The 12,332-nt window shown below is 36.9% G+C and overlaps 1 protein-coding gene across 9 annotated transcripts in view; it reads right to left on the bottom strand.

Annotated features, from left to right (window-relative positions):
- The window catches only part of Wdfy3 (WD repeat and FYVE domain containing 3), a 268,012-nt gene that overhangs the window by 48,028 nt on the left and 207,652 nt on the right, over positions 1–12,332 (bottom strand). For 6 of the 9 annotated variants that reach the window (XM_074041845.1, XM_074041846.1, XM_074041847.1 and 3 more), the window contains 4 exons: positions 11,285–11,442; positions 10,565–10,642; positions 8,900–9,127; positions 2,434–2,487 (listed from right to left, as the gene is read on the bottom strand). In XM_074041845.1, coding sequence (XP_073897946.1) covers positions 2,434–2,487; positions 8,900–9,127; positions 10,565–10,642; positions 11,285–11,442 — 518 coding nt within the window. The remainder of the gene's footprint in view (positions 1–2,433; positions 2,488–8,899; positions 9,128–10,564; positions 10,643–11,284; positions 11,443–12,332) is intronic. The other 3 variants (XM_074041849.1, XM_074041851.1, XM_074041852.1) reach the window with 1 other exon arrangement.

The raw sequence follows: 12,332 nt of genomic DNA, 5'->3' as shown, positions 1-12,332 counted from the left end.
AAGATTTCTCTGTATTCCCTTCTTCAGGGCTCTTTTATCAACTATACATATACAAAGTAAATCCAGTCTTGCTGCTATATATTAAACTCCATCAATTAAAAAAAAAGATATATTTAGAACAATATTAGTAGTACTGCACTTCCCAAAACAGAAATAGATAACTTCTAGCAAAATGACATTTCTGGGTGGGAACTGTCCGTCCTCACTGCTGGATCAGAAAAGTTCCCCATGCAGGAGAGGAGTACCACCCAGGGTGTGAGGGCCTGGTACTCTGCTTCCACCCAAGAAAGCAGCTCAGGTCTGAAGTGTGTCTACTCCTTTGGAAAAATCTGTGCAAGTGTTTGAAGAGAAACACTTGAAGGGAGAGATTCAGAACTCTGTGATTCACTGGGCCTCTGGAAATGAAGTGTCAACAATCTTAGATCACTGAGTCCTGACTCAAACCCAAATCAAAAAGCTTCATGGCAGATGGCCCTCTCTGGTTAGCTTGCCACTATAAACTGGCATCTCCAATTTGTGAAAACATTCTTGCTGTCTGGTGTGTACAAGAATATGATTCATAAAATTATAGTTAAGCAGTATAGAAAAACATACTTAAGTCCATCCTGAAGGAATTAATTACCTAGAAACAGAAAAAAAATGACAAAGGAACATCTCTTTTCAAGATTAATTTTTACTCTAAAAACAGGTTCTCTAATTAACCTCAATTTGTTTTTTCTTCTTAAAATCATATAAAATAAGAAAAGTAAGGCCTAAAATACATGACTATGGGAAAAATTTATGTGTATGTAGATTTTTAAGATCAGAATTAGACCTAGACTTTGGATTTAAAATTAAGAAAAAGCTTTCCTCTTCTAGATACTATTTCATTTCTCCTTTCCTATAAGAATTTATCCTACTATCTGCATACTCTTCGAACTCAAACAATCAACATGTATTATTTATAAGAATACTCATTTGAAACAATCACTCTCCTTTTAAAATTTCCAACTAAAATGGGAAATTAATGTACCATTGGGTGGGAATGCTGAACCAAATTCCCGATAATACGACACCTTACTGAAGTTATGTGACCCTTCTTTTAACTCCAGGTACCGTCAGGGAGTGAGAGTGCTACAAGCACACTGGGGAACGACGTGCAGCGAATGGAGACTGAAAGTATTACATGGTGATGGAAAGTATTAAAATGATGTAAAATAATACTACAATTAGGGAAGGAACAATCTGTGAGGCAAATGAGTAAGAACAGTGCAGTATTTTTTTTTAAATGAATGAAAGGCAGTAAACTTTGTACCATAAACTTCTCCTATATGAGGTACCACAGCCACCTTTGACTCAAAGTTGCTAATATTTAAAAAGGCAATGGCAGTTAGTGATGGGCAAGACAATGAATTAATAAGATGTGGCACAGTATCAACTTAGCTACTGACTTCATATATAGATTTAAACTCCAAGAATTTTTTTTCCCAAAATATTTTGGGCTATATTTCTTTGTCTTTACTGAATTATATACTGAATCTTTTTTTTTTTTTTGATATGGGGTTTAAACCCCACTTGAGCCATGACCTCAGGCCCTCTTCCTCCTTTTTGCATTACTTATTTTTTGCCTGGGCCTGCCTTGGACAGCTTTCCTCCCACTTACAACCTCCCACACAGCTGGGGTCACAGGTGTGATCCAGCCTGGCTTCGTGGCTGAGACCGGGGACTGTCTTGCTAACTTTTTGGCTGGGCTAGCCTTGAACTGAGTAGCAGGATTATAGCATGAGATAACCATGCCCCAGCTCCAGCTTTTTTTTTTTGAGATAGGGTTTCAGTAACTTTTTTGCCTAGACTGGTCTTGAACAGCAGTCCTCCTATCTCCAGCTCCAATTGGCTGGGATTACAGACATGTGCCACCATGCCTCTATATTGAATTTTTCTGGAAAATAAAAACAATGCTAAATTTTTATACCAAATAAAATTAAAATTGTAATTTAGCAAGTGATCACACACTCTTTGTTTCCATTAGTTCCTTCCGACTGAAAATTTAACTTTATAAAGGATATTCTTGCATTTTCAAAACATCTAAAAGAGTTAAAGGTTTTCGAACAAAAAAGTTGAAGTGGAATGCTGCCCATTACTAACACACCTCATAATTATTAGTTATGCGTGAAGCAGTAGGTTTCCTGGTGAGAGCAGTGAGTGTCCAGCTGTTAGTGAGCAGCAGACAGCCCTGGAAGGCGCCGATTAGAACAAAGCCCAGAGAGTAGAACTGTACTGGTCAGCAGAAATGACACCAGCTTTTCAACTCTGAGGAGCTTACAGAAGAACAAACTGAAACCCAATCTTTTAAGTTAGTCTAGTCTACCATGCACTTAAAAAAAGAGAAAACAACAAAACAAACAAATCCCTCTGCAAGTAGTTTGCATTCTTTTGTGATAATTGGTGCTTTACCTTTTGAGGAATGGTATCATCTGGTGTCTCAGGCTGTTTACTTGGGGTCTCAGACTGAAAACAGGGTATTAAGTACAGATACATCAGAAAACAAAAAACATACAAATCACAAAAATAAAAATTTCTTGAGGACCATATGAAATACAGATGTACTCATTCACTCACTCACTCAGAAATCTAAGCAGCATCCTCAGCTGCTCAGACAGTTTCTCAGCACCTCTTCTTTCTCTTCGATCAAAAGCAGTTTTGAATAAAACTTAAATACACCCAAAGTGTCAGTATTACTGCACAGAACAACTCCTAAACATCACACAAGCAAAACTTCAGCACAGGCCACAGTCATGGATGATTTACAGGTAACTCACTACATGGTTTCAAAAGGAGAAATCTGCAATCTGGCTAATAGAGGCCCTCATACTTGCTAGAACCTTCCATCTTTCTTACCCTATGTCTATTCCCAGATTTGTGTTGCAAAAAGAGCAACTGTGTGATCTAATCTATCACTTACAGTATACCTCCTTACAGAAAACAGTGAGTGCTTATTAGTCAAAGACCATCTTGCCACAAAAGCCCTAGAACCTATTCTTTTCATTAACTTCTCAGACACCAGCTGCAAGTGGAATGCTTTTTAAAGAACAAGAGTATTTTTATAGCTCTCTTGAGCTGTAGTGTGGCTAGCACACAGGTAACTACAGAGAGACAATAAGACAGTCAAGAACAACCTCCAACCTTTCTTCCTTTTCATGGTTTGTATCTGGAGGTGATTTTCAGTACCTTTCCCTGCAGTAAGTATGAGCGGGCAAAATGTTTTCACACATTTTCTTCCCTAGGCAGATGCTGTGTTGCTAGCAGACTTTCAAATACTTTCTTTATATGGTTTGAGTGAACCACTCGCTTTAAAAGTAAACATATATTCCTTATATTGCAGAATGATCTTTAAAATATGCATCAATGTTCTATTTTGGGAAAGGAAATGGGTTTGGACGACACGGTGTAGTGTGTACATTTGTTAAAACTCAATGAATGGACCACAATAAAGTAAAGTAAAAGTCTTCTAAAGGCAAACAGGCATACGGCTCCACACTGAAAAACAAAGGAAGAATAGGCACTGGGAGTACAGCTCAGTGGCATGGCACTTGCCTAGCACACAGATGCAGGTTCAATCCCCAGCACCACAAGCGCACACACAAGACCAATGTACAGGAAGACTCATGTACTTCAGTGTATACACAATTTACCTCACTAAAAAAGAGAATTATAAACAATACTGAACTCTAATTAATGATATGCCTGGAGAAGTATTTTGATATTCAACTCATGTTAAAAAAATAAGATGGACAGCTGCAAAGATACGTGATTAACCACTATTGCAAAATGGACCAGTAACTATTCTCAAACCCAGCTTTGATATCTGTTCCATGTCCCACTCCATCACTCCAGCCAGAAGATGGGCAGGCGCGTCACACATGCTGGTATTTCCCTGCAGCTCACAGTTGAGTGCTGGCTGGAGGTTCTTATTTTACTAAGAGGTCTGGTTTCAACAGCAGATATGCATGTTATAGCAAAAATTTTGGTATTGTCATGGTTCCCTTTCATTAAAAAAAAATCACACTAAATTATTACTATAATTATATTTATACAAAAATCTCAATTTTTCAAAGTCAGAATTTTTAGAATATAATTTTATAGTCTTTTTTTACTTCCAACTTTTCCATAACTCTTAGAAAAGGAACCTTAAAACCAAATTAGGTTAGCTGGGCATGGTTGTGCATGCCTATAATCCCAGCTATTGGGGAAATGGAGATAATGAGGATTGTGGTTTGAGGTCAGTCTAGGCAAAAAGTTATCAAGATCCCATCTCAATCAACAAGCCAGAGGTGGTGATGCATGCCTGAATCCTAGCTACATAGGAGGTGTAGAAGGGATAGCAGTCTGAGGCTGGCCCTGGGCAAAAAGTGTGAGGCCCATAGAAGAAAAATAACTAAAGCAAAAAAAGGCTGGAGGTGTGGCTCAAATGTTAGAGCACCTGCATAGCAAGCTTGAGGCCCTGAGTTCAAGTTCTAGTACCACAAACAAAACAAAAAGTCAGCCTTATACCCCAAGCAACCTCATATTAAGCAAGTAGAGGCCTTTATCCCCAGGTATTTGCAAAGAGTAGCAGGTTTGTTTGAGATTGTTGATTTGTAAAAGGAGACTAAAAAATTAAAACCTAGTTTACTATTTAAATTCCATATTTTTCAAATGGAAAATTAAAAGATTTGATGTTCCTTTTTAGGACTCTGAGTAATGAGAGAATTGCCTCAATACATTCAGGTTTTACATCTTCTTTATAACCCAGGCTTACATTCTAACAATCTATAGCCAATACTACCACCTGAAACACAGGACAGCAGTGCCATTCAACACAGATGTTTTAACCATGAACTCTGCCCCAAAAGGCAGTCACTGTCACAGGTGGCAGACTGCTTTATGTGAGAACACTGAGAACTGAGAGTTCTCAGGTAACTCTCAGTAATTATCACCACGGGTTCTTTTATTAAAATAATGTTAGTTGAGAAACTTTTAAACTTTAAACTTTCAAAGCTGCAAATGAACCCCATCAAAATATTTTATATTCTATAAACTTCAAAATTAAAATCAAGAAGTGAAGTTCCAAACTTTTTCTAATATACTTTTAAAAATATGCTATGTGACATTATCAAGGCTTAAGAAACAAAACTTTAAAAATTTATAAATGATTAAATAAATTTCATAATTAAAATCAGAAATTTTAAAATAAGAAATTAAAATTTTAATCACCATTATATTCTTCAGCTTCAGGGACTGAACTAAAAACATCAATGTTTCTGAGAAGCAATACCCTTTTTTTTTTTTTTTGGTGGCACTGAGGTTTGAACTCACAGATTCATACTTACTAGGCAGGTGCTCCACCACTTGAGCCATGCTCTGGCCCTTTTTTGTTTTTTGGAGGCACTGGGGTGACAGGCACATGTCACCACACAGGTTTTATTGGTTGAGTTGGGGTCTTAAGAGCTGTCTGCCCAGGCTGGCCTTGGACAGTGATCCTCCCACCTCTGTCTCCTGAGTAGCCAGGATTACAGGTGTGAACCCTTGTCCTTGGAAGCAATAATCATTCTGAACAAAGAAGGCAAAAGATCAAGTCACTTGCCCTTGCTCCAGGTAAAGCCTGTGTTAGATACCAACAACCTTCAAAAGCAATTTTCAGGTTGGCACATACCTGTTATATTGCAAAATCAGAGCTGTATTTATAAACCTGTATGCATGGAGGACAGCACATTTATTGGGAGGAACAGATTGGCTTCTAACACTAGGCACAATACAGTGCCTGAGTTCAGACAGAGGTGGCTTTAACATGAGGTTAATGAAGCTCAAACCACAGGCGAGCCGACTTCCCCTGGGCCCTTTACAAAACCTTGGCCTTAAAAAATTTTGTATTTGTAATTTTGTACTCCTCTTCTTACAAAGCTCTCTCCTAAACAGTGTAAACATCAGGACCCAAAAAATCTGATGCTAACCTTTTTTACTGGAATAATTCCAGAATTAAGGAAACTACAGAATCTTGAACAGGAATCAGTGAAAAACACCTGTAAGTTAAGGAAGACAGCCAGTGGTCCATTCTCCCTGCATTTATTAACACTAGGCACTCTGAAACATTAGCAAATACACTCACAGGCTATGGATGATCACAAAACAGGGAAGCAGTGGAGTCTTCTCATCTGAAAAGTGATTCAGTATGGAGAGCTGCTTACTCCATACTTAGCCACAACCCAGAGGGTTTCTTAATTTTTCTAGGTTTCGGCTCCTTGCTGGTAAAATGGGATAGTAACATGAACTGGACCTGAGTGTGCTTATGAGACTCAGGTGGTAACGCATGCACACTGCTCTGTAGAGCCTCTAGCTCACTGTGCTTTGTAAATACTGCCATGTGTTGCGGAACACCAGGGACCTGGTCTGAGAAATGTGTCATGAAGCAATTTCATCATTGTGCGAACACCACAGAGTGTATTAACATGCACTAGGATGTTACACTAGGCGATACACTTTTATGAGACCACTGTAGAATATCTGACCCACTGTTCAGTGAAACATTGCTAAGTGGTGCGTTAGTGTTACTAGCTCCTCTGACTTGATTTCAAGGTAGAAGTTAACAACAGATGCTTCTCCTTTTGAAATTTTCTGCTCTCAACATTGCCAAACTGCATAGACCATAAAATAAAAGTAGTTATTTCACATTTATAAAAGATTCTGAACCACCAAAACCAAAATAAAAATTATTCACTAAGGAAATTCTATCATGACAGGTTAACCTTGGTTCATACATGAACTATGTAGCATGAAATTCAGTTCTCATGTAAATGTATCTAAATGTATCTCCAACATTTCTCAAGTGCCTTACTTTTTCTACTGTGTAAACCACCTGTCAACAACAAGCGCCACAGAGTACGTAACTATCATGACTGTGCTTGTTTAGATTTTGTGGCGGCTGAACTCCTTTGCTCAGGGGTAAAATACTGATGACACTGAAGGTTTAGATGAGACTCTTGGATAGTTTACTTTCTTTTTATCTGATATAGAAGCTTAAATATACTTTCGTGAAAACTAATGGATGTTACAAAGAAGGCAAAAATTACAGACAAGGTAAAAATACAGTTATTGGAAAAATAACCATATGCACAGTATATGCCTCACTTAAAACTGAGTTGGTCACGTTTGGGAGAGCATATTTATTTTATAGTCTAGCATTCTTGAATGGACTCAGTCTAAATGAGTGTTGACTTAAGAAATAGTTTACCAAATTGCTATGGGCTTAAATTCTTTTTGGTTTTTTGAATCAGGGTTTCACTATGTAGTCCAGGCAGACTGCAAACTCTTCAATCCTCCTGTCTCAATCTCCAGAGTGCTGGGATTATAGATGTTTGCTTTTATAAAAGTAGGTGCTGGTAAAGGCTACAAAAATATAGATGTATTAATTTTTCACATGATGCTACCATATTAGAAATTGTAGTGCATGAACATACAGTTATACCAAGTGTAGCATTCTTGATACAATCAAATGGCTTTGAAAAAAAACAGTCTGTAGGGAGCTATCTCCAAATAACTTAAATACCTATTAGTAGGATCTAAGACCAATATTATTTTGAAAAAATTATTATAAGTTGACAAATTATAATTGTATGTATTTATAGGATACAAAGTGGTATTATACATATAGTATACAACTCAGGATAGTAAAATCAAGCTAATTAACACACCTGTTACCTCAAATGCTATAATTTTTTGCAGAAAATACATGAAATATGCTCAGCACTTTTAAATATGTAATGCATTACTAGTAACTAACGTTTCTAACTAAAACTTTATACCGTCTGACCAAATCTCCTCACTCTGCTGACTTCCAAGTGTCTATAAACCACCATTCTACTCTCTGGTTCTAAGATCAGTTATTTTAGATTCCACATGAAGCAAGACTCTGTGGTATTTGTCTTTCTGTGCCTAGCTTATTTCACTTAGTTAGCATGTCCTTCAGGGTCATCCAGGTCATGAAAATGATAGGACTTCCTTCTTTTCACAGGCTGAATAGTATTCACTGCGTATACGTCACACATTTTCTCTATCCATTTTTTCAGATGAACACTTAGGTTGATGCTAAGACCTAAATTCTAAATACCATCAGGCCAATGGGTACAAGAATAATGGAGCTGAGGTTCTGGCATGGGAAAAAAAAGATACTGAGTGCTTGTTTTATGCCAAACACTATTCTAAGTACCTTACTATTATTATTATTTTGGCTGTACTGGAAGTTTAATCAGGGTCTTGCACTTGCTAGGCAGGGACCCTACCACTTGAGCCACTCCACCAGTCTTTTTGTTGCACTGGTTATTTTTGAGATAGGGTTTCGCTTTATGACTAGGCTGTTCTGGACTATGGTCTTCCTATGTGTGCTTCCTGCCTAACTGGGACAACAGGTGCACCCCACTATGCACAGCCATTGGCTTAGATGGGGGGGGGGGTCTAATGAATATTTTGCCTGGGATGACCTCAAACTGCAATCCTCCCAATTATCTATCTGCCAAGTATCTAGGATTTTAGGTCCTAGACTTTACTAATTTTAGTTATTTAATCCTCCTTACAGTCCCCTATGAGGTGGAACTATTATTTTCTCCATGAGGAAACAGAAACTTCAAGAGATTTCATGACATTTCCTCACATAGTAAAGTGGCAGTGCCAAGTTTTAAACCCAGGCAGCATGGCTCTAGGGTCTGTGATCTAAACCTCTGTACTATGACGTCTCCCCGTTACACTATTGCATTCTACAACCATCACCCTGACGTTATCAATCTGACATTGCTTGACAAATTTTCCACTTTAGGTTATTGACTTACTCAGGAAAAATGTATACAGAGAAAAGAAAGAGGCTTTATGACATTTAATTTTGCATACTCACCGCCACATTTGTCTCTTGTTCTGTTTCTGGCATGTAAGGATAATGGTTATAAAACATATCATTTCGCACCATTTTTTTCCTCATTCTGCAGGGCCCTTCTGTCATTTCCAACATCCATTTGTCTAAATGGGAACCAATGGGGGGACCCCATAATCCTCGCTCCCGCAGCAGCTCACACTCGATCTGGCACCACTCCTCTGTCACATACTTCAGGGCATTCTGCTGACGCTAGTGGGAGAGTCCAAAGTTGGTTTTTAAGCCAAAGTAGAATAATAAAACACATACAAATAACCTAAATCAAGTTATTATTGACACCATGCTGTTTTTATTGTTATGGCTCTGTAGTAGTTTGAAGTCAGGAACTGTGATACTTCCAGCATTGGCCTTTGTGCTCAGAATTGCTTTGGCTAGTCAAGGTCTTTTGTTTTTGTATGTATTTTAGGATTGATTTTTCGATCTCTGTGCAGAATGTCATTGGAATTTTGATAGGGATTGCACTGAACATGTAGATTGCTTTCGTATGGGCATGTTCACAATGTTGATTCTACTGACCCAGGAGCATTGGAGATCTTTATATTTTCTGATGTCTTCTTTGGTTTTTACACTTTTTATAGAAAAGATCCTTGGTTTCCTTCGTTTACGTTTATTCAAGGTACTTTTTTTCCCCCAAGGTACTTTTTTTTTTTTGAGGCTACTGCAAATGCAGTAGCCCTAATTTCTTTCTCAGCCTGGTATATAGGAAGGCTATTAAGTTCTGCGTATTAAGTTTTGTATCCTGCTACTTTGCCAGTAGCAAAGTAGTTTTTTGATGGAGTTTTTAGGGTCTTTTAGGTATAGGATCATGTCATCTGCAAATAGGGATAATCTGACTTCTTCCTTTCCTATTTGGATCCTTTTTATTTCTTGCTCTTGTCTTACTGCTGTGGCTAGCAATTCCACAGGGGTGGCAAAAGTGGGCAACCATATCATTCCTGACTTTAGTGGGAATTAACCATACAATTTAAATATTAAAAATAAAGATCTTTTGGTATAAATAACAGTAAAGATTGCTGAATGAATTATCATGAAACTGCATACCATAGTAAGTACTTATGTGTACCTGGGGGGAGGCCCTGTAATAACTAAGGATGTAATGATGTTATTAATACTATTAATCATTCAGTGCTGCATAGAGCTGAAACAGCTACTTCAGAAATAAGATATTTAGGATAAGTTGTTGAGTAATTATGAATATAACAAAAGGATTTCACAGACTTCATTTTTCACTGACATAATCACTAAGTACTTAGTAAAAAGAATTTTATCTTGTAAGTTTTTTTTACAATTTTGAAAGATTTCTTGGAGATTTTGAGACCTATGTTCAGAACCCCTTTGTTAACAGTCTGAAAGACTATTTTATTTGATTAGGAAGAACATATGCGATATGCCAGCAGTGATGATTTTCAATGTATTTCTGTTTTCAATGCAGTTTGCTCGTAGGAAATGGAAGTTTTCTATTTTAACATCCATGGCTAACGCAGCTTATAGTAAGGACAGCTGGAACCATCATCTGGTGGTCAGCACCCTACCCTTCAAGCATGTAGGAAGGCATCAGGAGAAACAGCTCTTTCATATTCATACCCAAGGAATGCAAAACACACCACTGCTGTGCTTATGAGTTCTTACCTCCTGATATTCTTTGTACTGTGTGTCTACCAGATCACGAACAACAGCAATATGTGTAAACATCCACTGAGAAATCTCCTAACAATGGATGGAAGAAAGAGTCTTAATATTTCATGGCATTTCTAGAAAAAATGAGTTAGCTAGCTTTGAAATTAATGCTGAACTAGTTAAAATTCTGTCAAAAGTGCCTACTACCAGAAAACAAATGCAAAAACAAACAAACAAACAAACTAAAACACTAAACTCAACCAGCATATGAAATGACTAAAATACACTGTTTCTCTCAAGACCCTTGGCACAGCTGCCTCTGAAACACTGGGATGGTAAAGGAAGTATGATAAAGAAATCAGTACCGATAAAGATCAATAGTGGAGGTAGATGAAATTAAAAAACTGATTACAATTACTGACAATAAGATTATAAAAAAGGCCTTATATCTGTTATTGCCTTAGCAGTATTATTCAAAGTTGGGAAAATTATCTATATAGTCTGTTTATCAATCTCTGAATCTCATTTTATGAGGTTCATATGGGGGTAAAGACACAGTACTCATAATGCAATTTTATCATCATAAAATGAGAGATGTTCCTGTAATCTAGGTTACTTCTATCTTGCCTCCAAAGCAAAATGCAGAAAAGTTTCAAGTCATTTGCTTCTCTATACAACAAAAGTTTGAAATACAAATTCCTAATGATATTTCAATGAAACTAAACAATATACCTGGGTGGAAAGACTGTGTTTACTAAGACCACTTTCCTTTCGATTCCTTCTTGATCCTGTTAACTTGGAAAGACCAAAACCACTGCTGACACGGGACAGTTTGGATTGCGTGGTGGGCACTAAAGCTTCTCCGCGACTTATGCATTTCTTTTCATGAGCTACGAAATTAAAATTAGATTTTTTTACAATTTATCCATGTACTTATTAGTCTCACTTTCAATACTTTTATATCATGGTTAAAGTCCTACTCATTATCTATGGTTTTGCTTTCTGTAGTTTCAGATACTTGCAGTCAACTCAGTTTGAAAATATTAGTATATGCAATAAGGAATTAAGATATTTTTAGAAATATTCCACATTCACATAGCTTTTATTACAGTTTTTGCTACAATTATTCTATTTTATTATTAGCTACTATTCTTAATCTCTTATTGTGCCTACTTTGTAAATTAAATGTCATCATGGGTATGCAGATATAGGGAAATACAACATATGTAGAAGCCAGTATTACCCAGCTTTAGGCATCTACCATGGGTAGATCTTAGAAATGTATTCCCCAGCAGTAAGGGAAGATTGCTATGGTTATCAAAAGTAGCATGTATTACAGATGCAGGTATTTCTCTTAGATGTCACGAACTTATTTGTTGGTAATCTTGTTTAAGAATGGCTGCTTGAGAATTATTGCGCTAGTTGAACTTTGAAATATCACAGCTTTGCAATAACATGCAAATTTATTTTAGTTAAAATGAGTTTCTATATTAATAAAAATCCACAATCCCTTATCTAAAACTTTTGTTGCTGGGTATGTTTTGGAACTCAGACTGTCTAGGATTTTATGAAGGCTATGCAGTTCATTCACTGTACAGTATATAATACCAGCTGAAGGTCTAGGATAGCAAACCATAATTTACACATTAATATTATTACAGCAAAATGTTTAAATATTTGTACCAAGCACAATAAAGAAACATAGGTTTTGTTACCATGTGAGTGTTAACACCAAATTAATGAGAAAACCTTAGGTTTTCAGGGTTTTTTAAGTTTAAGA

This window comes from Castor canadensis, chromosome 9 (assembly GCF_047511655.1).
Source record: "Castor canadensis chromosome 9, mCasCan1.hap1v2, whole genome shotgun sequence".
NCBI lineage: Eukaryota > Metazoa > Chordata > Mammalia > Rodentia > Castoridae > Castor > Castor canadensis.
Note: the sequence above shows the minus strand (reverse complement) of the source record. Positions and strands in the feature narration are given on the sequence as shown.